Source organism: Dioszegia hungarica (assembly GCF_025882075.1).
Source record: "Dioszegia hungarica strain PDD-24b-2 chromosome Unknown MKK02contig_8, whole genome shotgun sequence".
In the NCBI taxonomy this organism is placed as follows: Eukaryota; Fungi; Basidiomycota; class Tremellomycetes; order Tremellales; family Bulleribasidiaceae; genus Dioszegia; species Dioszegia hungarica.
This window is the reverse complement of record NW_026515770.1, coordinates 4,646,282-4,672,502: the sequence shown is the minus strand read 5'-3', so window position 1 is coordinate 4,672,502 and position 26,221 is coordinate 4,646,282. Positions and strand designations below refer to the sequence as shown.

The 26,221-nt window shown below is 57.8% G+C and overlaps 5 protein-coding genes across 5 annotated transcripts; 3 read left to right on the top strand and 2 right to left on the bottom strand.

The window, feature by feature from the left end:
* Positions 1–77: 77 nt before the first annotated feature.
* Positions 78–696, top strand: MKK02DRAFT_45531 (uncharacterized protein; the record flags this gene model as incomplete). The annotated part of the gene is made up of 2 exons (XM_053093471.1): positions 78–162; positions 248–696. The coding sequence occupies 2 exons, from the start codon at positions 78–80 to the stop codon at positions 694–696; spliced, it is 534 nt and encodes a 177-aa protein (XP_052946601.1).
* Positions 697–740: 44 nt separating this feature from the next.
* MKK02DRAFT_45530 (putative cytoplasmic heavy chain dynein) lies at positions 741–15,547 on the bottom strand (the record flags this gene model as incomplete). Its single annotated transcript, XM_053093470.1, has 24 exons — positions 741–997; positions 1,052–1,324; positions 1,371–1,551; positions 1,597–1,748; positions 1,793–2,842; positions 2,876–5,244; positions 5,281–5,987; positions 6,020–7,877; positions 7,922–8,377; positions 8,411–10,208; positions 10,256–10,395; positions 10,441–10,535; positions 10,570–10,654; positions 10,699–11,178; positions 11,229–11,313; positions 11,360–12,215; positions 12,261–12,452; positions 12,499–13,595; positions 13,640–13,885; positions 13,939–14,138; positions 14,184–14,310; positions 14,356–15,180; positions 15,240–15,383; positions 15,430–15,547. The coding sequence occupies 24 exons, from the start codon at positions 15,545–15,547 to the stop codon at positions 741–743; spliced, it is 13,791 nt and encodes a 4,596-aa protein (XP_052946600.1).
* A 419-nt stretch (positions 15,548–15,966) lies between these two features.
* On the top strand, positions 15,967–17,861 carry MKK02DRAFT_33925 (uncharacterized protein; the record flags this gene model as incomplete). The annotated part of the gene is made up of 2 exons (XM_053088815.1): positions 15,967–17,817; positions 17,850–17,861. The coding sequence occupies 2 exons, from the start codon at positions 15,967–15,969 to the stop codon at positions 17,859–17,861; spliced, it is 1,863 nt and encodes a 620-aa protein (XP_052946599.1).
* Positions 17,862–18,267: 406 nt separating this feature from the next.
* On the bottom strand, positions 18,268–20,745 carry MKK02DRAFT_37282 (Sec1-like protein; the record flags this gene model as incomplete). Its single annotated transcript, XM_053089614.1, has 8 exons — positions 18,268–18,696; positions 18,744–19,236; positions 19,286–19,479; positions 19,525–19,640; positions 19,685–19,846; positions 19,901–20,279; positions 20,331–20,421; positions 20,480–20,745. 8 exons carry the CDS (start codon positions 20,743–20,745, stop codon positions 18,268–18,270), a joined length of 2,130 nt encoding a protein of 709 aa, XP_052946598.1.
* Positions 20,746–21,072: 327 nt separating this feature from the next.
* On the top strand, positions 21,073–26,127 carry MKK02DRAFT_25061 (putative DNA-directed RNA polymerase iii largest subunit; the record flags this gene model as incomplete). The annotated part of the gene is made up of 14 exons (XM_053086977.1): positions 21,073–21,146; positions 21,195–21,486; positions 21,535–21,897; positions 21,943–22,368; positions 22,416–22,672; positions 22,727–22,875; positions 22,920–23,762; positions 23,807–24,234; positions 24,288–24,636; positions 24,683–25,038; positions 25,089–25,509; positions 25,557–25,822; positions 25,870–25,964; positions 26,013–26,127. The coding sequence occupies 14 exons, from the start codon at positions 21,073–21,075 to the stop codon at positions 26,125–26,127; spliced, it is 4,434 nt and encodes a 1,477-aa protein (XP_052946597.1).
* Positions 26,128–26,221: the final 94 nt, after the last annotated feature.

Here is a 26,221-nt window from a genome sequence, read left to right as displayed (position 1 = left end):
TCCTCCTTCGATCGCGCCTCCCCACTCGATCATTCCCCCACTTTACCTTTCTCCCCCGCTCCCAGACAGTCCGCAGTATGACGAACCGGCCCTCTCGCTCTCAGGCACCACCGGCTCCTTCTCCTACAAGTAGCTTCTGCTTGGACTGTGGACGGGTCATGCGTACGTCCCCCTCCCACGCCTTCCGCCTTGACGCAATCCCCACCTCCCCTCTCAATATGACTAGACATCGAAGCTGATTAGCTAGCGGCTCCACTAGCTGATACCACTACGCCCCGGAAATACTGCTCTGCCTCTTGTCGCTCCCGCTCGAAAGACCGCTCAAGGACCGAAGGGCGGAAGAGGCTCATGGAGGCGTACAAGGGGCTGATGGCGAAGAAGGGAGCCAAGGGGGTCGTGCTGTGCTCTGAAGCAGAAACAGACGCCGCGACTTCAGGACCATCAAGCACTACGGTACAGGATACGGAAGGCGGAGCTAGCTCAGAGACCGCAGCGGCAGGAAGCCCAAAGAAGGGAGGCGGGGACCACCAGGACGGGCGGGAAGAAGCGAGACGGGCAGCACGCCGTCTCGTCAACTTTGGCTGGCGGTCCCAGGGGGTCGAAGAAGACCGGGCGGTCGAGGCTGTACAGGACGGGAAAGTGGTAGAGGCAAGTTTCGCAAAGGGCGAATGGGGGATCAGATGGGCAGGACGATGAGAAACCTATGTTCCACATACATCCGCCAAATCTAGCAATTCTACCTACAAAGCAATCAAGCACACTCCCCGCTGAGCAACTTCCGCCTGATCACATCCTCCACACTCGAGGTCCACGCTGAATAGGACGTCCGCCCGATCCGGATTAAGATATACGGGGATATTGACAGTTGATGCCTTCTTCTCTTCGCCGCCTGGCTCCGACTTGCGCCAGACCAGCTGACACGTCTGCAGTGGCTCGTATTGACCGTCGTTGAGCTCGAGGCGGCCAGTCTTCCAGGTAGCGCCTTCCACCTTCAGACCTAATACATCGGCTTGGCACTTCTCGCATAGACCAAGGAGATGCGAAGACTCACGGTCAACCTTGAACCCCTCCGCCGTGACATCCTCCACATCCAGCCCCAAAACCAGCTGCTCCAGGGACCATCCCTTCGCATGCGCCACCGCCTGCCTCGTAGCCGTCACGTATGCCTCGGGCTGGAAAAATCCGCCGAGCCAGACGCCCGAGTCCTGGTTTCCAGTGGAGATCCGCTCGAGCTGGGCAAGACGCAGGGTCATGCTCGCGATGAAGGCCGAGACCGAAGTTCCGCGTGGCATCTTGAACTTTCGCCAGTGCGAGGGAACCGAGCCTGTTCGTCAGCATATGCCCAGCGCGAGCGTATAAGCCTGACTCACCCTTATTGAGGTCAGACAGGAGCGTGCGGGACTCGTTGGTCTGCTTCAGCTGCCCGTCGCAGACCTTGACGAGATCGACCAGGTCGTGCCGGATCCGAGAGAGAAGTGACTGTCCGGTGGCCGTCTCGCGAGCGAAGAATCTCGCTAACGGTGAGTCCTCGGCGGGAGTGGACGAGAGTGTCTTATCCGTCAGCCAAGAGCCTGAGACAGAGACTGTGCAACTCACTTCAGGCAAGCTCTTCAACCACTCTTGCGCATGCACCTTCAGTGCAGTCATCCACGCTGGCCTCGCTTCAGCCGCCATAGTAGCCGATCCGACAGTCTCATCATCGTCATCCGTAGTCCGCATTTTCCTCAGCTTGCCAAGTATCGCCTCGCCTATCCCGTCAGCTTCACCCAAATCAATCGATCCTACGACTCACCTTCGGCTGTCGCGACGAGACTCTCCGCACTGCTCGGCAATCCCAACCACGCCGGCGGCTCCCTCTCTGGCAAGTTCTGCGCCCACGCGGTGAACTGCGGGATCTGCGTCCCTTCCGGAACAGCCAAATTCCCTCGATCACTCTGCACGAGCGCAAAGTCCGGATCATACGCCCGCGCCGAGAAGATGCGATCAACGAAAGCGTCCAGCACCCGCTGGTCAAAGTCCGAATCGACACGACCGCCGTATACCGCCTGCTTGATGAGGGTGCGAATGGCCAGCCAGGGTATCTGGGCAGGATCGACGTTGGCTTTGCCCTTGGCGAGCGCGGAAAGCCAGGTGTCGATCGTATTGAGCGCAGCGTCAAAGTCCGAGTCGTTGAACTCGTACGCTTTGCTCCAGCCAAGTGGAAGATACCGGAGCCGTTCTTGGACGACGGCATGAAACCATGCCAGGAGGAAGAAGAGGCGTGGCTTTTCGGCGGGACCGGAAGCGAGACGAGCGGGCTGCAGGCCGCGGAGGGTGTCGAGCAGGTTGGCGCGAACTCCGGGTGGGGGTTCGTTCATGATGATGCGAGACTGGCGGAGGATGTTGACGGGGACGGAGGGGTTGGTCTCCATGGTGAGGAAGAGGCGGAAGCTCGGGGCGGGGGATAAGCTGTGAAGTCGCTTCTCGAGCTGCCCCAGCCAGGACGGGGCGAGATGAACATTCTTGAGCAGTACCCAAGTGCCGGTACGTGCGGCGTTGGCGATGGCTTGGTCCGCCAAGCTAAAGCCTTCCGCGGAACCGAGAGCAACCGAGACGCAGGCAGTGCCGACGGTCCGACAGAGATTGTCGACGCGGTAGCTCGCGTCGTAGCCCGCGACCGAGGCAAGGGCGATCGGGTGCGTTGCGCGTACCTCGTCCTGGACGACTGTCTGGAGAGAGTAGTCGACTTGGCTGGTGAGATCCGCGCCGAATGTGGTGTCTGCAAACGCGGAGGATGCCTGGGCGAGCCGGTCGGGCCGGAAGAGCTTGGAAAGAAGCATAGCCCGAGCAGACTGGAGAACAACTGAAATCAGCTCAGCCCTGTTCTCAGGCTCACCATCTGTCACCCCGCCAGTCCAAGGCAAATCCTTCTCCGGTGCCGCCGCTGCCATGAAGGCAGACCATCGTTCTGGCCCGGCCGCCATGTCCTCCGTCATGCTCCGTACCGTGTCCGGACCCAGTCCAGCCAGCACCCGCCTCTGCTGCTCAGTGAGTTCCAGCCCGCCCGACGACACCTCCATGACTGCATCCAGCTCGTCCGCTACCGCCTCGGCCACATCCTCCTGCAGCCGCAGCCTCGCTAGCGAGATCGCCACCACCAGGTGATCCTTGTGTAGCAGTGTCCGCGAGACCCGCCTGTACGCCTGCAAGAAGAGATCGCGGAGGAGGATCGCTTTGCGCTCCACGGGATTGGTGATGCCGCCAAGGTTCGGGTTGGAGAGGAGGACATAATCGAAGATCTCGAGGAAGTAGTCGAGGGAGAATTGGTAAAAGTGATGGATATCCGAAAGCTGTTCGAGGGTAAAGTAGATCCCCGACGCGGCTTGCGCGAGCGGTAGATACTCGCTGGTCACCATCTCCACCTCCCGCATCACGACGTCCGTGTCCTCCACCTTGCGCGTGACCTCCGCCGCCTCCTTTTTGAGCACTTCCAACGTCGCAATGACCTTGTCATCATCCAGAATACTACCAGACGACTCGTTCAGCGCTTGCAGGAGCGACTTTTCGAGGTGCCTCAGTCGTAACCGGAACTCCCCCTGGAGCTTCATCAAGTCTGTCCGCTTCCGATCCACCTCGGGCCGCTCCACCTTGAGCACCTTATCGAGCGCCTGAGTCTGGAGACTGCTCCGTGTCATCGTAAAGTTGACAAAGGTCACGCGAGAGCAGATGTCTGGCGAGAACTCCACCGATGGGTCGCGGGTGGAGAGGAAGATCGAGAAGGCCGGGGAGAAGTCGATATCCTGGTTCCCGATACGAATGAGGACTCGGCCGCCCGTCCGCCGCAGCTCCCGATTGAGCACCGGATTGAGGATGGGGTCGAGATTCTCCACATCTTGGATGAGAAGGGGGTTGCCGAAACGGATCGAACTCTCCAGGTTCTTTAGGAAAGACTCGTCGAGGAAGCTAGTGACCGTGATCTTCCGGTCCTTGTAGGCGTTCTGGAGGAAGACCGCCGCTTGACCGGTAGGGTCGATAATGAGAGGATACCGATTGAACCGCTTGAGCATGATGGCGTTCTCAATGCACAAGTTGTCGACCGGAAGGGCATTAGACTGCCAGTCCAGCCGCTCGTCCGCCGTGGAGAGGAACTCTGACAGCGACAGCTCTGGCTTGAAGCTGATACCGGCGGCCGAGAGGTGGTCGACCCACTCCTGACGCATGACCTCGCGGTAATGCTGGTCAAAGAAGCCGCCGTATGCGAGGAACGCCGCCGAGATCAACACATCCCCGACGATGGTCCCCATCTCCCCCTCAAACGTCTTGCTCCCCTGATCCCACCGCTCCTGCTCGGACGACAGACTTTCCAGCAGCGTCACGCTCCGGTCCACCTTATTCTGCACCTTCTCCATCTCCGTCTTGATCGCCTGCGTCTCGCTGATCAAGAGCGCATACTCGTCCTTGTACTGCGCGATGGACGTCTCGAGACCGACCACCGTGTCCATGACGACCGTCGCCTGCTGCTTGGTCGTCCGAGCCTGCTTCTCCAGCGAAGCAACCTCGGCACGGAGGGGCTCGACCTTGTCGAGGATTTCGGAGAAGCGGACTTGGGCGATGACCCACTGGACAAGCGGTCCACAGGCCCGACTGGCCCGATTGACCGCCTCGTAGTTGAAGGCGGGCTTGGAGATGTAGTCCCGCATCATCTTTTCCCGGACCCGATTTGACATTTTGGCCGTGTCAAAGTTCTGGATGCTGGAAATGAAGTCATCCCGCCGGATAATGCTCTGGACCGATTTCCATCCGTCGACCTGGTGACCGAGGACCGTACAGGTCGATTCCATAGCCAGCTTGACCGCCTCGGGCGGCTGGGTCAGGGACCGGACTTCCGAGAGGTGCTGTTTCTTGATATTTCCGACCGCAGCAAGTGCTTCGAGGACGGCCGGCTCGGCCTGGTCAAGATCCTCCTTGACAATGGCCTGGCGCTGCTGGATGTACTCATCCTGCTGGACGAGCGCCGCCTGGATGTCGATCGACGCCGCCTTCTTGGCCTCCGCCTCCTGCTGGTCCGATACCATCTGCCTGAGCTTCTGATTGGCCTGGGTATTCTTTGCTTCCAGCTGGGTCCGCTTGGCAGCGAGGCTGTGCCGAAGCTCTTCGACTTGGCTGACGGTATCGCGCAATTTGTCGAGACCGACATTAAGGTGTCGCTGCTGATCCTCCAGCTCTTCCCGCTTCTCGCTGAACAGACGGACGTAGTGGTTGATGCTGCCAGTCAGCTCCACTCACAGAGACTAAACTTACAAGTCAAGGTAGTGCCTCGGGGTGATATGATTGTACTTCCCCTGCCTCGACGCCAAGCGCGAGCTGAGCCTCTGCAGCGACTGGTGGACAAACACCATGGCGTTGATGACCGCCGTCCGATGAGAGGGCGGAAGAGGCAGATCCCGGTAGACCTGGGGGAAGGACGCCGGGACCGTCCACGACGACGACTCGAGATCGACGGTTTGAGTAAACTCGTAGCCGACCTGGAACAGCGCCTGATCCGACCAATCCCCGAACCAGTCCAGAACGCATCGGTTGAACAGCGCAGGCGAGGTAGCCGCTCTGGAAGCGAGACCGTTGGCGGGCGGGTTCATAGTGAAGACGACGTGGAGATTCCGAGCGACTTGCTGGGTGAACCACCGGTAGAGCTCCTCGTGCGAGTCGAGCATGAGCCCGTCTCGCTGAGATCCCTCCTTGCAAGCCGTCATCAGCGCGGCGTGCTCGTCTCCCTCGAACAGACCGGGTACTTCCGCGTTGGCGAGTAGCGTGTTCATCCGCTCCAGGAAGCCCGAGTCGAGGACGTTGGATTCGTCCATGATGAAGCAGATCTTCTCGCCCTTGCAACCGGCACGACGGAGGACAGTCCGGAGGTCCTCGTCAAAGTCGGCCGCAGTGTACTTGTTGGACACCTTGATCTGGAAGATGCTGAGGCCATTCATCCAGGCGACAAAGCGGGAGAGGGTGGTCTAGATCAGCCCCACCTAAGCATCGAACTCACCTTGCCGCTTCCACTGACACCGATCAAGAGCAGATGCCCCTGAATCTGGCGGAAGACTCGGTCTATCCGCAAAACGTGATCTAGCACGTCATTGAACAGGACCAGCTGAACGTCCAGCTCCTCCTCGTGAAACACCCGCAGCCTCGCTTTGGTATATTCCCGGAGTTGCTCCCGGTCAACCGGGATGTAATGCCGGGTAGTCCAGTTCGAGTAGAGGATGGGCCGAGCTAGCGCCTCGCCGAGATTGACACTTGGGAAGTGGGCCTTGGCGGTGATATCGATGAGATCGTCCGTCCAGAGCTTCTCCGCCTCCGTGACCAGCCTGTCCTGGAAGAGCCGAAGCGCCTCATGCGCCCAGACTCGGACCAGTCCCTCGGCCGACAAGGTCTCCAGCGGTTTGATGGACTCGTAGATCCCCCTGCTCCACCGCGTGAGCTCTCGCGGAGAGTAGATGTAGTGGGCGTGCATGTCCGAGGTGAAGTGCTGTTGGGAAGCGAGGTAGAAGGCGACCATGGCGTCCGTGAGGGCGTCCGCTTGACCGCGAAGGTTGGGAATGACCTTGAGCAACCCTCGGTTGAAGGTGCTGTAGATCTGCTTGAGCGAGATTTCGCCTGGATAGTCGACCATGACGACGGGTGCATGGCGCATGAACCGATGGCTGAGGGGAACCCGTCCAGGGTCGGTAGGCGGATTACAGGCCCCGACGAACTGGATCCGCTCAAGGCTGACCCAGGCGAGATCGCTTGTCCGCCAGAACCCGTTCGACTCCATGAGCTGGCGGAGGAACGAGATGACCCGCTGAGTCCCGTACTTGTCGGTAGCCGGCAAGTTGATCTCGTCGCAGAAGACCACGAGCCACCGGCCGATCTGATTTGGAGCGAGTATAACGCCATTGGGCGTCTTGCGGTACTCGCAGTACTGCTCAAACGTTTTGAGGATGAGTTCCGGCGTGGTGGCACTGGAAAAGTTGAGTCCGACGACCTCGAGGTCCGGAAGTTTGCGGAGGGCACTGAAGAGTGTCATGGTCTTACCGGAACCGGGCGGACCGCAGAGGATGAGCGGCTTGTGCTCGGCCAACCACGAGTACAGGACCTCCTCGTGGCGCACAGTGTCGATCGTGGGGATGACAATGTCTGCCGCAGTGATGGCGTGGGTCTCGACCTCGACCGTAGGGACTCGGGATTGCCATGATGTCCAGGCAGCAGTGGCTACCTCGACGTCAAAGTCCACCAGCGAGCCGCCGGGCGAGAGCTGCGGGCATTCGATACCGGAGGAGATTCGCAGATGGTCGCCTAGCTCTGCCCTTGCCTTGAGCGGGGCGTCACCGGCGAAAGACCAGACAATGTCGAGGAGGAGATGACGGGTGACGTACCCCTCGATCTTGTCGATGGGGAGGGGGAAGTCGGAGTGGCGGCCATTATACTCGAGCACCCGCCGAATGGTCGCTTTGACGAGCGAGAAGAGGGTGTTGAGCGCGCGGATCTCGGTAAAGTCCATGATGTGCTCGCGGGACTTGACAAAGTCAAGCGCACCATGGACAAGGGCGCCGGGGGCAAAGTACGGGCGCAGAAGGGCAGCGATCTGCTTTTGGACCGCCAGCCGGTTCCCGGCAGTACTGCCCGAGTCAATGTCCTCCTCATCCGATCCGAGCGAGTCTTCGGCGATGATGTCGAGCTGCTGCATGCAGATCATGCCAAAGTCGATGGTGTCCTCGCTGAACCAGACCATCCCGCACCGACTGACCGTAGCGAGCGTGGCGTAACGGAGGTGCTCGACCTCGAACATGATTCGCACGTTTGGCGGAAGGTTGAGGCGTTCCCCATTGGGCAGGGTCAGGAGCTTGTTGTCATCGAGGACACTGTAATATCAGCTGAGACCACGTCAGCTTTGCCCCCCACTCACCTATTCAGATTCTCCACCCATTCCGGGTCGACATCTCCGTCAAAGACAATCCAGTGTCGCTTGGTCGTCTCGCCTCGGACGTTGTCGACGATTTTGCGCAGGATGTGGGTGAAGAGCCCATCGTTCCACTCGCGGGTGGTAGGGTCCAGCGTACCGTACAGCGCCTCCTTGTCGATAGCTTTCGGGTCGATGACGTACGACACCCCCTCCGTCCCGTCCAGCCTCTCCAATGCCGCCAGCAGCACCTGCCATGCCTGGGTCTTGCCCACCCCGGAAGGTCCGACCATCATGAGACCATGCGAGATGTTCTGGATTTGACAGAGCTGGACGACCTTGTCGACCCAGGCGTCGCCAGGGACCAGCCGCTTCTCAGCGCAGACCTCAACGATCTTGGTTCGGAGGGCGAGAAGGTTGACGGGGGCGTATTCGACGTTGGGGAAGACATCGCCGAGGAGACTGGAATCAGCTTCAGGACAAAACCAGACTCACGCTCTGAGAAGAGGCACATCTTCGGCCACGAGCTTGGGCACAATCGTCTCCGACACACTCTGCATCATGATCTGCTGCTCCAGCACCGCCTCATCCTCGACCGGCTCCGAAGCAAGCCGATCCCGCTTGATCGTACCCGCGCTCGCCAGCACCTGCTTGAGCGCTCGCAGCCCAAAGTCGTAATGCGGCTGGGAGGAGAGCTGTTCCGCACAGAGGTTGAAGAAAGGGACGACCTTGGAGGCGAGCACCTCGGCCATCCGGAAGCCTTTGGAGAAGAGGAGGACTTGAGCAATGAGCTCTTGATCCGGCCTGGTCATCGACATGCTCCGGAAGAGCTTTTTGAGGTTGTCGGGGAGGTTGGATCGACCAGCGTAGCCCGGGTTCATGGTGATAAAGATACCGGTACGAGGGTTGATCTTGAAACGCTTTCCGACCAACTCGACCTCCGCGGACGGGCTCTTGGCCGCTTCCGCCAAGCTCTGCTGGATGCTCTGCACCTGCTGCGAGACGGCAGACAAGATCCGCTCCTCCAGCCTGTTGAACTCGTCGAAACAGCCCCAAGCGCCGACCTGGCACAGACCGATAAAGATCCGCCCCATTGCTTGAAAGTCGAAAGTCTCGTCGCAGCAAAAGACGAGGACAAACCGACCGAGAGCCACGCCGAGGGCTTTGACCGATTCCGTTTTGCCGGTACCGGCCGGTCCAAAGGGGGACCCACCGAGCTGGTTGGCGAGCGCCTGGGTGAGAGTGAGATAACAGCGGTCCGTGAGCGGGGTCTGGACGAGCTTGTCGGGGACGCCGAGGTACTCGTAGCCGTACGGGAACACTGCGTCCGCCATCCGGACCTCCAGCTTGAGCAAGGGGTCGTCGACCGTTTCGTCGAGATAGTACCGCATGTGGTAGAGCCAGTCAAAGTTGGCTTTGTCCCGCACGCCCGAGCTGATGAGGGCCCGGATTACGTCTCGCTGGTGGACGAGCTCGGTGATGAGGTGCTCCGCCTTCCGCCGCTGCAGATTGAGAATGTCCTGCAGAACGGTATCCGCTAGCAGATCGAGGGTCTGCGATACCAGGTCCAGGACCGAGCTCAAGCCGTTGGTGGCGATGGCGGTCTCGACGAGCTCGGTCCAGACGACCTGAATAGCGAGAGTGACGAGCTGAGCGGGGAACCCGCCGATCCACTCGAGGAAGCCGGCCGAGTCCGGAGCCGCAGCGACCGAGAAGAGCGATCGAAGCTGTTCGACCGCGTGCGATAATAATGATGCCAGTGAGAGGCGCATCTCCGATTCGACCTTGGCGAGCCAGTCGTTGATTCTGGGATAGTCCTTCAGGAGGATCGGCGACCGGAAAGAGATCTCCTCGCCTTCCTTCGACGCAAAGCCCAGCAATTGCGTCTCCTCCTCATCCAGCTGCAGCGTCGAGATCCCCGCAAACATCTTTTTGAAATGCTTCATGATCCGCCGGATGTCCTTGCTATTCCCGATGATCTCTAGGAGGTCCTCGTCCCCGACGAAGTAGAACCGGGGGAAGGATGACCGCTCCTTCTCCAGGTACTCTCCGAGCGCCTTCTGAATCTTCACGAGAAGATCGGCGAGACGCTCGAGGTTCTTTTGGATTCCGGGGACATTGAGAATGTCGAGGACGAAGGGGGACTTGTTGACCTTCTTCATGACCGTCAAGAACTCCGAGTTGATGTTCTGGAAACGGGCGCTCTCGACGGGGAGTAGATGCTTGATGTCGGCACTACCGGAGAAGATACCTTCGAGGTATACCCATTGCCGCTGGACGTCGATCCACACGTCTGAGCGTTCAACTCGATCCCACCTGCAAAAGCTAGAAGCTACTTACCGAACAGTACATGTATGCGATTCAACCGCTCCTCCCAAGCGGCAGCATCCTCCTCAAACACCCGATAATACGGGGAGAGCTTCATGGCCGACAGCGAGTTGAGGTGCTCGCTGCACTTGTTGAAGAGGTCGTCCCAGCCACTTCCATCATCAGCTGCAGGTCTCTCTGAAGTTGAGCAGACTGACCGGATCAAGCGGCACTTGTTCTGGTAGTTGACCAGATCCAGGCCGTACGAGGTCCAAGTCTCCTTGACCTGCTTGATGTATTCCTCCAGCGCCATCTGGGGATCAGCGATAACTAGGCTAGTAGCTTACCTCTCCCTGCGCCTGAAGTGTGACCTCCTTGATGAGACTCTCATTCCGCTTGAGGTCCAGCTCGTAGACCTGACCAAGGGTCATACTGCCAAATCAGCTGATAGCTCGGGGTCCGAGGGGCCGACTCACGAAGTGGCTGAGAAGCTCGACGGGATCCGCAACGCCTTGTACAGCTTAGCCCAATGCCTCTCTCTCAGTGCCTCCGACTTGAGCTCCGCCACCAGCACGTTGGCCTTGAGCAGCGCGCGGATCGTCTCCTGGACGTATTCGAAAGCGGCGTATTGACGCATCCGGCTCGGCATGTCTCTGGTCGAAGCGAGGATGCTGTCCAACTCTTGGCGGAGCTTGCGGGGTTGGACTGCACTCCAGAGCTGTTCACGAAGTTGGGACAGACGACTCCAGATACCGGACAAAGCGGTCCAGACGGCCTTGAGGTCGCGCAGCTCCTCGGTGACGGGCTGCAGGCGGTCGTCCCGAGTATGTTCGAGGTCGAGGGCTTCTTTTGCGCGGCAGACAAGGTCATAGTCCTCCGTTAGGCGGGTGAGGCGGCCCTCAAAGACACTGAGAGTGTTGATGGCGGTCTCGGACTTGATGCTACCTTGCAGCGGTCTGCGGTGTAAGCTTCGAGCCCTGTCACTGCCGGGGAAAGGGTCGCTCACTTGCTTGTATCCCACTCTGCCAAATAGTCTCGGATGCGGCCATCGATAACCTTGTCCTCCGCCACGATCTTCAGCTGAAGACCGGCTACGATATCAGCTCCACTCTTTTGTCCGACTGGATCTGTACTTACCGACTTGCTCCTTGATCGAGTCCTCCTTCCGCTTCAGGATATCGCAGAAAGCGCTCCACTCTCCCTGGATCTGGTCCACATATAGCCAGTCCCCAGCAAAGGCGTACCTCTGCCTCTCGAGCGTCTTTTGTCCGATCCCAAAATGCTCAATATCCGGGCCCCACTGTTGGACCTTCCGATTGAGATCCTGGACGAAGGTGATGAACGAGACCGCCTGTGCGGTTGATCCGCCCTCGATCGACATGATCTCGAGGTCGCTCCTCGCCTTTTGGATGGCCGAGTACGTGTCCTTCATAGACGTCCCGAGCCGGTTGCCGTAGCGCGAGAGGAGTTCCCGCTGCCAGGCATCGTACTTGGCATTGACTTTGCTTTGGGCATTTGCATAGTCGATGATGCATACGCCAAAGTCTTTGCGGGTGTCGGTCGTGTCGAACGTACTGCGGGCTTGACGAATGTCCGAGAGGAGCTGGCTCCACCCAGCGAGTGAGTCACCGAGCCGATTGTAGACCGAGTCCGCCTCGAGGTCCCAGAGGGCTTGGAAGCGGAGCCACTTGTCGACGTACTCGCCGACCGACCGGACTTTACCTTCAATCAGGCTGACGGCCCGAGTGAGGACGCCCTCATCAAGGTCGGCGAGCAGTGTGGCGTAGGTGTGGTCCTCCTCGTCGCCATCCACCTGGAGACTAATCTCGTAGCGGGAGCTGCGGACCCGACCGAGGTTGCAGATGACGCCCATAGTGTCCTGGAGCTGGTCTAGCCAGTCTTGCCGGGCATACTGAATTGGCGGATCGAGGTAGATGACCTGGTTCCGGATGCGGATCTCGTGGACGAGGGGTGTGATCTTGATGGGCAGTGCCTGATATCAGCGCTAGCGAGAGAGGAATAGCGAGATTTGACACACCTTTGTCGAGCTCTCTGCACCCATGTTCCCATTCGGCAGATCTCTATCCTCCCCGTGCATACTCGAGAAGGCAACACACCACCCGTTCACAGCCTCCGCCAAACGCTGCTTGAGGACCACGTCGACTCGATCGTTGAGTGCCCCGACCCAAGAGTCGAGGTTGCTGTAATTCTCGAGGTTGAGGTGGTCGACCTGCAGTGTCAGCAACTACCGGCAGTAGATAGAAGCTTCAACTCACGGTCTTCTGCAGGACGTTCAACAGCGCCTCGAATGCCTCCGTCGTAAACTCGCACCTCTCCAGCTCATCCACGACCCGGTCAATCTCCTCCGAGATCTCGACCACCGCAGCCGTCTTATCCTGAAGCAGGGATATCGTACTCGCAAACTCCCGCACAAACACAAAGTGCCGGCTCTCCCGCCCATCCGTACTTCCCCCGGTGGCGAGTCGACCTCCGTCGTAGGCATTGAGCAGGTGATCCCACTGCATGTTCATGCCGCGGGTAATCATCTGCTGCGCGGAGGTGCGGTAGCTGGCGAGCAGGGTGGCGATGTCCGGCTTGGTCTCGATGAGGTCGGTGGTCTGAGTGTATACCCGGACCGACTCCATGAGGCTGACGGCGTGGGGATAGACCCGCTTGGCATCTTTGGCGCGGTGGCTGATGGTAAGAGGGACGGGGAAGCCCAGCCAGATGAGCGCCCGGACCTCTTTGAAAAGGGCGATAACCTGCGCATCAAACTGGACGACCAGTTGAAGCGAGCCGTTAGCGTTCGTGGCAGTAGGGCGAGACCGAATGACGTCAAAGAGCCGGCCGTTGACCGTCAAATTGCCCCGACGGTTGATATCGGCCACCCAGGCGTCGTACAACGGCCGGGTGTTGAGCTTGTCCCGGAAGGACTGGCTCTCCACCTGGAGCTTGTGACCCTCGGCGTAGCTCTCCCATCCCTTCCCCAGAACGTCCTCTACCCGCTTCATGTACGTCAAGAGCTGCCGCTCGATCTGCCGCGCCCAGATGATGGCGCTCGATACAGATGGGAGATCCCTCATCTGCGACATGTGGTACGCCTGCGAGTTCCGGTAATTGGCGGTGAACTTTTGGCGGAGGAGACGGATGTCCTCCTTGACCGAGTCGATCAAGCGAGTCTGATATTCTTGGATGGCGCCCCGGATCTTGGGTCGGACGAAGAGCGAATTGAATTTCGAAAATGCGCGGAACATCTCTTGCGCATTTCGGGCGGTCGCGAGCTTATCCCGAAGCCGCGAGATGATCTGGTTCTCGATCCGAGCGACTCGGTCATTGTACGCCGTTTCCGCCGTGTACCAGATCTCCGAGCCCTCTGTGTGATCAGCTCAGTCCCTAACAACATGGGGTAATGCTCACCCGGCGAAACATCCAGCACATCGACATTCTTGACGCTCTCGTAGCTTAAGCGCACCTCCTCGTCCATATCGATCTCAAACGGCGCCTCACTGCCCAATCCGCTGAACCCGCCGGTCGAGCTGGTCATGACCCGGAGCTGCTCGTGTGACCGGCGGAACGCTCGGAGGTAATTTACCCGCTCCTGCAGCTTGGCGTGTGCGGGGTTGATCTTGATCGAGATGAACTTTTCGGCTCTCTTGCGTGACACTAGTGAGTGAGTTTCCGCGCCTTCGCACAAGGAGGTAAAAGAAGGAACACACCTTCTCTTGCCACGTTCGTGAAGTCCTTCATGTTCTCGTCCCACGTCGCAAACACCTCCTGCGCCTGCGATATGACCACCTCGAACTTGGCGTGATCCATGTACATCAGGCGCTGGCTGCTGAGGACGCGAAGCAGCTGGTCGTTAAGATCCGATGAGATAGCTTCGACGAGGGGCAAGATACGGCGGATGGGGTAAGGACTGATGATCAGCTAGGGACTGATTTGGTGAGCACGGGAGACGCACGATATTTTGAGCTTTTTGTTGATGTGGGCGAAGATCTGAAAGATGCCTTCCTGGATTTTCTCCAAATCGGTCGCGGCGAGCAGCTCGTCGAGGGGAAAGTCCTTCATCAGGATGTTGTACTTGTGGACTGCTTGTCAGCGGGAGACCAGACGCCGTGGAGGTTAAGGCTCACCGAGCTCGGCAGCCTCCTTGAGACCGGTATCCGCGATGAAGCTAACGGTCGCGTGGAATCGCTTGGCATGCTTCAACACGTCCAGCGCCAGCGACACCTCTTCACCCCTCAGCTGCGCCTCGATATCCTCCAGCGCGTGCTCCATACTCAGCCAGAAGTTGACTTCCTGACTGGCAGTGCCCGACCCTACATCTCTAGACAGCTTCGTCACCGCCTGCACCTCCTTGACCCAGGAGTTGACATCCGCCTGTAACTTGTTGAGGAACGCCGGATCGCTGAGGAGGGATTGTGGCTCGACCGCGTCGATGGAGATGCGGTCGCCGCCGGCTTTACTGGTCGCGACGGCTTTGCGAATGGCGGGGTGGATGGCGAGTCGCGCTTCGGGTATCTCGACGTTTTGTTTGAGGTGTAAAAGGGAGAGCTCCAGCTCGGCAAACTTCTTCTTTGTGATTGGTATCCCCATTTGCGCCTCCCCGCCCTTCTTGGCAGCCAGCCCCTCCTGCAAAGTCTGCTTGGAGTTGACGTACGAGTCAAACCAGGGCGCGACACCCCAATGCACTAGGCTATGAAGGCCTTCGTACGGGGTAGATTGGGCTGATGGGGTTGACACGACTGTTGACGCCCCTGATACGCCTCCATCATCCGCCATGAGCATTGGAGCGGATGATGATGAGAGCTGTACAAAGTGAAGTTGTGTGCCGAGGGGAAGGAGGGAGTCAAGGGTCGGGGAGGTCTTGATTAGGGCGAGGGTAGAAAGGGTGGATGAGGAATGTGGAGGAGTGGGAGGAAGGTAAAGGCGGTAGCTGATATGTGTGGCCGAGATTTCTGGACGTCAGTCGGTGACTAAGGCAAGTACTGCAAGCCTGAGGTCTCTCCACACGTACCATCATCGTCCATCGTTGCGAATCGTTCCTTCGTGATGTAGACCACCTGACAACCGCCGTCGCCTGCAAATCGCAAGACCTGCTCCTCAAAAGATGGCTCTACGAACAATGAAGCCTCCAGGTCGGACGCCGAAGCCGACATGACTTGATTCATTAGCTCTCCCTTCGATGCTTGGCTGGATTGGCCTACCTGGAGGCAGCAAGGTTGAGAGGTACGTGCGGAACACCCCGACATCGAAAAGATCCGTGCCGTTTGTGGGCGCCCCAGGAACAGCTGGTGAGCCATCCTGAAGGCTGGCAGTAGCCATGCTGCACGGTCACGAGCTCTGAGAGTCCTGACTCTGCAAGATTGAGGTAGAGAATGGTTGAGTGAAGGTAACTTGGGTACTCGTTGCGCCAGGGGCGCGCACACACACGAAACGCGTCCACCTGAGCCAGCGGCGACCGCCGCCAGTCTTGACGTGTTTCATCGCCCGGGTGGCGTATCTGAAACGCGTGCCTGCCACGTACCCTCGCGCGAAGCACGGCCTGATGATCCCTGGCGGGGTCATCAAAGGAGAGTCAGAAACACAACCCATCCGCAACCTTTCAAAAGAGTCGATCCATTGATAGGGAAGGCGAAGCAGAGACTCACACGCGATCGAACAGCTCACGACTCGCCACCGAGCGGCGACCCTTTCCCAAGCGACAATTGGGAGTTTCCCCTCCGTACTCTCCTCTGACTATCATGCCGGAAACATCACACCTAACAAATATCGGCACCGACGAGAGGCCTACATGGAGGTACGATGGGAGAGTCGCCCACCAAGATACACAAAGCCGGAGTCTTTCGACGGCAGTCGCGCAGGGATGTGAAACCAACCGTCGTCCGTCGATCCTACGATTAAGTGAGGCGGAAAACTCACAGCTGTCTGGTCTATGGCAAAGACGCTCGGCGGAAGCCGATCTTCCGTTGGGAGACTTCAAGAAACGGTGGTTCATCCGGGCAAGATACGAGGCCACAGAATCGCGCCAAATCTTACTAGATCTGTCGATGGAGGACATGCTGAGTACCGATGCCTTCGGCACGCTATTGCCGGGGTCTATACAGGGACCTGGAGATATCCGATGGCTTCGTTGGGCTAGCTTTGTCGACACCAAGCGTCTGGAAGCTCTCACAACAGAGGTGCTCGATTACTACGATGACGAGTCTGATGGGATGGCAGAAGGGCAATCGATGACTGTTGACTGGCGTCCCGATCATACAGTGGAGGCGATTCACCAATCTCGGGCTCAACATGAGCGAGGAGCGTCAGAATATCCCATGGGGCTGACTGACCCCGGCGCCCAAATCTATCTCTTGAACTATCATGGACGAATCATTTATCACACCGAGACGCTTGAATACGCTGTGACGCAGTCCCGACGTCGGTCACTGAGCGAGATATCTGCGATGATTCCGGAAGGACTGCAAGAAGAGGTCGATTCTGTGCTCAAGATGCTTGCCCCCGAAGACTGTGAAAGCAATACATGGGAGCGCCAGACAAGGGCTCGAGTTAAGAAGGCAACATTGTGCGAGCTCCTGAGAACCCACGAGCGCTTGCTTGATATGCCCTTGCGGGTCATGGCTGGGACGGGAGTGTACGGAAGATGCAGGAAGGGAGAGTGGGAGCCTCAAGAGTGGTTAGCGTGGGCGAGAATGGTTGACGCAGAGGTCTTCACAAGGGGGCTGCCATCTGACGCTCCCGCTGGCGCCGACGTGGACGATCAGCGTGCCGAGGAGCTCGACATCACTGAAGCGACGGGAGTGGATTCGATGGACAGTGACGGAAGCCTCGGATCTGCAGACACGGCTGCTGGCCTCCGCGACGAAGATGGAGCTTCGGTATTCTCTGAGAGCCTCAGCGACGATCACTGGATCAAGGCGTATCTGCTCAATTATCAGGGAAGAATTGTCCATACCACCCAGATTCTTGAGGAAGCAGTGCGGAAATCCAGGAGGCTGTCTCAGCCCCAGATCTATGCGATGGTTCCGAAGGAGCGACACGGAGAGCTCAGTAAAGAGCTCAAGAGACTGGCGCCCACGGACTCTGAAAGCAAGTCATGGGACCGCGAGACAAGGTCCCGAGTGGAGCGGACAACGTTGCTGGAGCTCGCAAAGACACATGTGCGCTTACAAGACATGCCCTTCCGGGTGATGACGAGGACCAGGGCGTACGGAAGGTGCAGGAAGGGCAATTGGGAGCCCGAAGAGTGGAAGGCATGGGCACGGATGGTGGACGCAAAGGTCTTCACGAGCGAGGGGCCCGGCACGGAGATGCGCCATCCGTCAGCCCCAACAAACAACACTGCCGCTCAGATTGGCTCACCAGTCGCGGATGGGCATGAGCGACATCTTTCTGATGCGGATCTCATGGATGTACCGCAAGGCTTCATGCCAGCTGGGCATATCCTGGGACCCCGGGTGGATCAAGCCGACGAGCTGAGGGATGAGGACTGGGCGGAGATCCTGCGTGAATTGATCCCCGCTACCCCAGTGCCAGGAGATGGTTTAGCTCCGCAAGAAGAAGGTGAAGAAGGTCTCCGCGACTCAGACGCCGTCGACTTTGACGCAGACTCTGCTCTGCACAGGTCAGCTCTTGAAAGACAAGAGTCCCCCATGGATGAGTCCTGGGATGAGCTGCCTGCTCTTCCAGAATACATCGACCCCCAAGATCTGCTCCTCTCCCCCTCGCCTCACGGAGAGTATCGCGGCGAGTGATAGTTGTTTGATGATCCAGAAGTTGCTCATGTATCCGGCCATCGACCCTGTTGCGTGCTCCCCGCGTCCACTTTGCTGCTTTTGTACATGTATATCATTCTTGTGATGGTTGTGATATGAGAGGGCAGGTGTACAGTATAGCGCAACAGGTTCGGCGTCAGCCTTAGGTCTCGATCGTCAGCCTTTAATGAGTCCTCTATTGATATAGACAGGCCCGGGTCATGTCAAAGACATCAGTATCTGTGATCATTGTCCTGACATTACATGACTCCCTATCTACCACCAAGTCTACGAAGCCGCCCCCAGCTCTCCCAACGCTCTTACAAACGCCGTCGGATTCAAAATCTCCGTACTCCCATATGTAATCTTCTTCCCACCTCCTCCTCCCTCCCGCTGACTCCTCGCCGCCCACTCTAGCAGATTCCCATACTCCACATACCCACCTCCACCCACCACAAACACAATCGCCTCTTGATACTGCTGTCGCCCTTTACCCGATTGCGCCGGCGCCCTCCCTCGTGTCGAGCGAGGATCGAACGACAGGTAGTCATCCGTATCTTGCAATGCCTGCGTGGCGGCCGTTGTGGGCTCGGTAAGGGCTTCGACTATACGCGTGACGGGTAGCTCTTTTCGGACGGGGAGGAGGTTCTTGACGCCCGAGATGAGGTTGTCGAAGCCTGCGCCGGTGATTCCACCTTCTCTCAGCCGGTCAGTGATCTGAAATATCAGCCAGGTACACCATTCAAGGGAACGTCCAAGCTTACCCTGCTGCCAAGAGCGCCGAATCCTCTTGTCCACTCTCCACCCTGAGGAGCAGACGCCACCACAGCCGGCTGGGTCGCCATCATCGTCATCCGCGTCACCTCCCGCACCTTCTTGACATAATCCAGCGCCTTGACATCCACCCCATTCTCCTGCAACTGCTTGACCAGTTCCGCCAGGTCGTCCTTGGAAAGCGCCGAGTCCGGGACGGACAGGTAGTAGATGATGACGAGTCGGAGCTGGTCCTCGTGTGTGGGGTTGACGGTCTGTCCGGGCTCGTCCGTCTGGCCTTTGAGTGTATTGACGATGATGGATTTAGGCTGCTTGGTTGCTCCTTCTTCGACCTGGAAGAGATTGTCGAGACCGCGCTCCTTGATGGCCTGGAGCAGGGCAGTGGCGATGTTCATATGTGTGTCGAGTGTCTGTTTGCGGGCGGTAAGCTCGGGGAGGGCGGTAATGGCTGTTTTGAGGTTGGCAGTATTGGAGGAGAAGTCTCTGTACTCTGTCAGCTATGAGGAATCGTCGAGAAAGGGGGAAAACTGACATTTGTGAAACATCGTTGACATCGCTGATACCCGTTGACCTTGTCAACTCGGCAGCATCGGTCTTGTACCGCCCAAGCTCAGTGTCGATGTCCTCCGCCACCTGAGGGAACGGGTTTCCGGCGTTCTTGGCCCAGAAGAAGTCTTTCGAGTCGATATCGTACGATTTCTTCTGGAGTTTCCCATTCTCAGGTGACTGCGATGTCAGCTTGGCATACACTGAGTGGGCAAAGCAGCTCACCTCGACGGAGACTCGGTTCAGTTTCATATCGAGTACATCATGTACTAGAGCCTGATATGTCCACGAGTGAGAAAGCATGGGGATGAGATCGATATTGCGGTCAAGAATGACCAGTACTGCTCGGTAAGCTTGGTCCAGCGGAGCGAGACACATAACTTACATGGTCTTTGTAGACTTGCCAACGCGTCTGAGCCGTATGCGTCACGTCCACCTCCCCTCTGAGATGATGTCGCGGCGAGATGATCCCGCAGCTTAGTCTCCAGCTTCCGCCCGACCATTTCGGCAGCATTCCCCCTCGGACACCGGATAATAGGTGTGACAGCTGGTTCATCAGTAAGACTCAGTAAGACCTCAGCGTCGCTGACGCATGACATACCCATGGTGACTGCAACACTGAATAGTCCCTTTGCCACCCGCTCAACCTCCTCCTCGATGTCCAGCTCGCTCGCCCTCGGATCGTTCAACACCACATAGCTCGGCCGTCCTTCCACCTCCTTTTCTCTCGGCTTCTGGCTTTTCTTCCCCACTGTCCCATTTGCCTCCTGCTGGATCTCTCTTCTGGGCAAGAGCGAGAAGAGGTTCGGCGATGGAACGAGAAAGTCGAGGAACTGGTCGTGTACCGAGGAGATGAGCTGGCCGGTAGCTCCTGATGGGTCATCGGCGAGGATGAGGGAGGCAAGCTCTTCGAGCAGTGAGCGAGGGAGGGCAGAGGTGAATGAGAGGTGGTATGAGGAGTACAAGGGCGGGTTGAGGTCCTGCTAGATTAGCCTAGCCCAATTTCTGACAACGTGCTCAAGGTAGCATACCTCAGCTATTCGCTTGATATTCGCCAGAGTCGGAGACACAAAGTAGACTGCAGGTACGTCAGATAGAGGTGGGCGCTGCGAATGCAATTGCCTATGAGTCAGCTTCCGCACGCCGATACTAGCGCTCGGGACAGCTGAAATTAGCTCACATGTGAAGCGTTACCCCCTGCTCTCTCAAGTCCTGAACGCGCAGACTCGTCGCCAAGATGTCCTTGCTCAGCTCATCCAGGATCAACACCTTCCACACCAACGTCCCATGGGTGGCTTCATCGAAAGCCGCGTTCTGGGTGGAAGCTCCGCCGGTCGGGAAAGCGGAGGTGCTAGCGGAGGTGGAGGCTATTGTTGTTGGCTGATTCAAATTGAGCAGCGTCAAGAGCGCATTTGTTTGCGATTGCAGTAATGTGGGGCGAGTCATTTTGGCTAGTGTCCAGAAGGTGTATAAAGCTGATGGAGGAACGTTGCCTGTGCACTGGCGTTGCTGTTGCTGGCGTTGCTGTTGCTGCGGTGGCGAGGAATGCTGGCTGGCTGGAAGCGCGTCCCAAGAATGCCACGTCATGCTTCAGGCCCTTACGCGAACGTGAAATATGGTTGACCACCTCGCCACCTCCTACTTCAACACTTTCTCAACACTTCACCAGCTCATACACCTCCTCAGCACCCAGCGACGTCCGCAGATCTTGTACTGGACTGCGCGAAAGGGTCTCAGTCGTGACTCTAGCCGCTCGAATTGTCCCTGGGCGTCATGTTCCGCCCTCAGCTCGCACCGGTCGACCAGCAGGACAAGCAATACGTCTCGCAGGATGTCCCGAGGAGAATGTAAGCCCTCCCTGACATAAGATCGCAAGCGGCTCGCTGATCATCCAGAAAGCACATCCAATTTCAGCCCTTCACGCCCAAAGATATCGTTAGAATATCAGAGGTCGAAGTCTCCACCCCCGACCTATACAAGATACACGAGAATGGAGACCGCACGACCGCACCGCATGGGCCGCTGGACGGGCGCATGGGGCCGAATGAGAAGGGAAAGCAGTGTCTGACGTGTGGGGAGCAGGCGGTAGCTTGTGTGGGACACTATGGATACATCAGGCTCGTATTGCCGGTATTCCACATTGGATACTTTAGGCCCACCATCAACATGCTGTCCTGCGTCTGCAAGGTGAGCTGGCTTTATCCCACTTTGGCTCGATTCAGCTTACATAGGTAGAGCTGCGCTCGAATTCTTCTCCCCGACATCGACCGTGCCGCTTACCTCCGCCGTTTCCGCCGACCCGGCCTCGAATCCCTCCAACGGCAAGCCGCCCAAAAGGCCGTCCTCTCCGCCTGCAAGAAGGTCACCATGTGCCCTCACTGCGGCGCTGCGAACGGGATCGTCAAAAAGTCGGGCGTCATGAAGATCTCGCACGAGCCATTCCGAGCGTCCAAGATGGCGACGCAGAAGGAGGAGTGGATGGCGGGATTCCAGACGGTGATTGGGGAGCAGCAGGGGATCTCGACACATTTGGCGAAGGCGGTGGAGGATCTGAATCCATTGAAGGTGTTGGAGCTGTTCAAACGGGTCTCTGCAGAGGTGAGCTAAGTTGATCCGAAGAGAGGCATCAAGCTGATCCACCAGGACGCGGAATTACTAGCCCTACACCCCGAAATAGGTCGTCCAGAAGATTACATCTGGCAATACATCTCCGTCCCGCCTCCAGCTATCCGTCCATCAGTCGCGTCCGAAGCCGGAAACAACGAGGACGACCTTACCGCCAAGCTCGCCGAGATCACCTCTCAAAACCGGTTACTATCGGCCATGATGGACGCAGGATACGGTATTGAGAATACCATGACCAATTGGGAGGTCTTGCAGCAGCTGGTAGCGCTGTACATCAACTCGCAGGCGCCAGGTATGGCGGCAGTGGCGGGAAAGCCAGTGAGGGGGTTTGTGCAGCGGTTGAAGGGAAAGCAAGGGCGTTTTCGAGGGAATCTGAGCGGGAAGCGGGTAGATTTCTCGGGGCGGACGGTTATTGGGCCAGACCCGAACTTGCGGATTGACGAGGTGAGCTGGGGTATGCTCCACGAAGAGGGCAGTCAGCTGACCATCAGGTCGCCGTACCAGAGAAAGTGGCCGTCAAGCTATCCTACCCAGAACGAGTCACCGACTACAACATGGAACTCATGCGTGCGGCCATCATCAACGGCTCCAGATCACATCCCGGTGCGAACGTCCTGGAGAAGATGGACGAGCGGGGACAGCCAATACGGATAGCGCTGCACGTTGTGAAGGATATCGAGAACCGGAAGAATACCGCCAGGAATCTGAAGATTGGAGATATCGTGCATAGGCACTTGAGGGATGGCGAGTAAGTGCCGCTGCCGGGCTTGGACGACGGAAGATCATGAAGCTGATCGATCAGTATTGTTCTCTTCAATCGACAGCCAAGTTTGCACAAGCTGTCTATCATGTGCCATCGGGCCAAGATACGACCTTGGCGAACGTTCCGGCTGAATGAGTGTGTTTGTAACCCCTACAACGCCGATTTCGACGGAGACGAGATGAATTTGCGTGAGCTTTTGCGCCAGCTGACTTGTGCTCAGCTGACACTGCAGACGTTCCTCAGACAGAGGAAGCGCGGACAGAAGCTCTCGAGCTCATGTCGGTCAAGAAGAACCTCGTCACCCCTCGAAATGGGGAACCCATCGTTGCCGCCATCCAGGACTTCATCACAGCATCCTACCTCCTCTCTCGGCGGGACCGCCTATTCGACCGCTCCCAATTCACCCAAATCGCCTGCTTCCTCGGCGACGCCAATCTCAAAATCGACCTCCCTCCTCCGGCCATCTGGAAGCCTACCCGCATGTGGACCGGTAAACAAATCTTCAACCTCCTCATGCGTCCCAACAAGGACAGCCATATCCTCGTCAACCTCGAAGCCAAGTGCAAAACCATGGAAAAGCCCTCGGACCCAAACTTCCCACTCGACATGTCCCCGAATGACGGGTACCTCGTCATCCAGAATTCGGAGGTCATGTGCGGTGTATTCGACAAGGCGACGGTCGGAGACGGAAAGAAAAACTCTGTGTTTGGAGTTATATTGCGGGATTATGGATCGGACGAGGCGGCCAAGGCAATGAATAGGCTGGCGAAGCTCGCGGCGAGGTGGTTGGCGAACCAGGGGTTCTCGTTGGGAATCAACGATGTCATTCCGGGGGAAATCCTGCAGGGTGCGAAGGACGGGCTGGTAGAGGAGGCGTACGCGGAGTGCGACCACAACATCGACCTGGCGAAGAGGGGATTATTGCCGAACGTCCCGGGATGCGACCAGAGCGCGACGCTGGAGCAAAAGATCTCGGGCAAGCTGTCGGGCGTTCGACAAGCGGTCGGAGATATCTGTCTCAAGGAGCTCAGTCGGCATAACGCTCCGGTCATCATGGCGACTTGTGGTTCCAAAGGTGAGCTAAATTTACCTGCTTGCTTGCCCATAGCTGACATTCAGGATCCGTCATCAACGTCGCCCAGATGGTCGCCTGTGTCGGACAACAAATTATCTCCGGCTCGCGTATTCCCAACGGTTTCCAAGATCGTTCCCTCCCCCACTTCCGCAAAAAGTCCCGCACACCCCCATCCAAGGGTTTCGTCCGAAACTCCTTCTTCTCCGGCCTCACTCCTCCCGAATTCCTCTTCCACGCCATCTCGGGCCGAGAAGGTCTGGTCGATACAGCCGTCAAGACGGCCGAGACGGGATACATGGCGCGGCGGCTCATGAAGGCGTTGGAGGATTTGTGTACGGGGTATGATTTGAGTGTGCGGAACTCGGTCGGAGGGGTCGTGCAGTTTCAGTATGGAGACGATATGCTGGATCCGGCGTGTTTGGAGGGAGACGCCACCCCGGTCGAGTATGTTCGGAGTTGGACTCATGCTTGTGTAAGCTCGCGCCTTCAATCTTTTGCGAGGGGAAATTAGCTGACACCGTATAGCGAACGGCAGACCGGTCAGGCCGCCCACTCTACCCCTATGAAATCCTCCAACTCGCGCAAGCCATCTACCCCGAATGCCAGCCACAAGAGCTCGTCATCGAGGAGGTCGTCAAACCCGTCAAGGGCCGTAAGGGCAAGCCGGGCAAGAAGGCTCCGGTCCCCAAAAACCACATCGACCTCTTGCCAGGCTGGGACGGATGTCACAGCAAGTACCGCGAGAACACGTACAATTTCATCAAGGAGAACATTGTCAAAGTGATGGTCAATCAGCGCACGAGCCGAGGGCTTCCAGCGGCGGACAATGCGGAAGAGGCGGAAGAGTACCAGGCGGACTTGGACTCGGACGATCGTAAGCTTTCGTCTTCTGCTTTTTGAGGCATAAGCTGATATCGTAGCCGCCATCCAGGCCGTCCTTGACAACGCCAACAAAGTCACCGCATCCCAGATTGAGCGCTTCCTCGAGATCTGCCGAGCGCGATACCTCCAATCCAAGATTGAACCCGGATCGACCGTCGGAGCCGTCGGCGCTCAATCGATCGGTGAACCCGGAACCCAGATGACGCTCAAGACTTTCCATTTCGCCGGTGTCGCGTCCATGAACGTCACGCTCGGGGTCCCGCGTATCAAGGAGATTATCAATGCGGCCAAGGAGATCAGTACGCCGATCATCACGGCGCATTTGGTCAACCCGACAAGCGAGCATGCGGCGCGGATTGTGAAGGCCCGAGTGGAGAAGACTGTTTTGGGAGATGTAAGCTTTGTCACCCTCCCCTTTTAAGCAACTTGGAGCTGATGATACAGATCGCGGCGTGTATCGAGGAATCATGGACCAATACCACCGCCTGGATCGAGATCCATATCGACCGCGAAACCGTCCGTCGACTTCAGCTCGAAATCACCCTCACGACAATCAAAGAGTCGATCGCCAATGCCCCCAAGCTGAAAATCGGCATTAACTCAATCAACGTCAATGAAAAGAATTATCGCGTGCGGGTCTTTATGGACATGAAGGGGAAGACGGACGCTCCGGGTGATGGCGTGTACGAGCGGCTCAAGTTCTTGAAGCGCGCCATCTCGGAGATTCAGATCAAGGGAATGACGCAGATCGATAAAGGGGTGATCAGCAAGGATGACAAGAAGGAGACGCTGGCAAAGTACGGGTCGCCAAAGCATTGTCTGCTGGTGACTGGGTATGGACTCTCCGAGGTTATGGGCACCGACGGTGAGTTATCAAGGTCTCGCGTTTTAGGCCAAAAGCTGACGGTACAGGGGTGGACGGTATCCAAACGAGTACCAACCACGTCATGGAGACTGCCAAAGTCCTCGGAATCGAAGCTGCCCGATCGACAATCTACAATGAAATCCAGCACACCATGCAGTCGCACGGAATGAGTATCGACCCGCGACACGTCATGATCCTCGCGGACGTCATGTCGTACAAGGGCGAGGTGCTCGGCATCACCCGATTCGGTGTCCAAAAGATGAAGGACTCGGTGTTGATGTTGGCGAGTTTCGAAAAGACGACGGATCACCTGGTAAGCTCGCCTTTAGTCCGCAAAGGAATAGCTGGCTGATCTGGTAGTTTGACGCGTCGCTCTTCTCGAAGAAGGACGAGATCCAGGGTGTATCAGAGTGTATCATCATGGGCACGCCTGCGCCGGGGTGCGGGACGTCATTGTGAGTCTTGAAGTCTGAGGGGGGAGGATCACAGCTGATGAGCTGCAGAGCATCTATCGTTACTCCCGCACCGCTCATTGCCAGGCGCAAGCCCCTGCTCTTCGAAACGGCCTTCAAGCAGGGTAGGGAGAAACGGACCAACATGATGGTGGAGGCGTATTGAGGGGAGCAGGAGGTCTTGCGGGGGGTTTCTACACATTCATACAGGTTTATTTCGCACTTCACGCATCATCACGAATAACGCGGCGCTCCCGTAC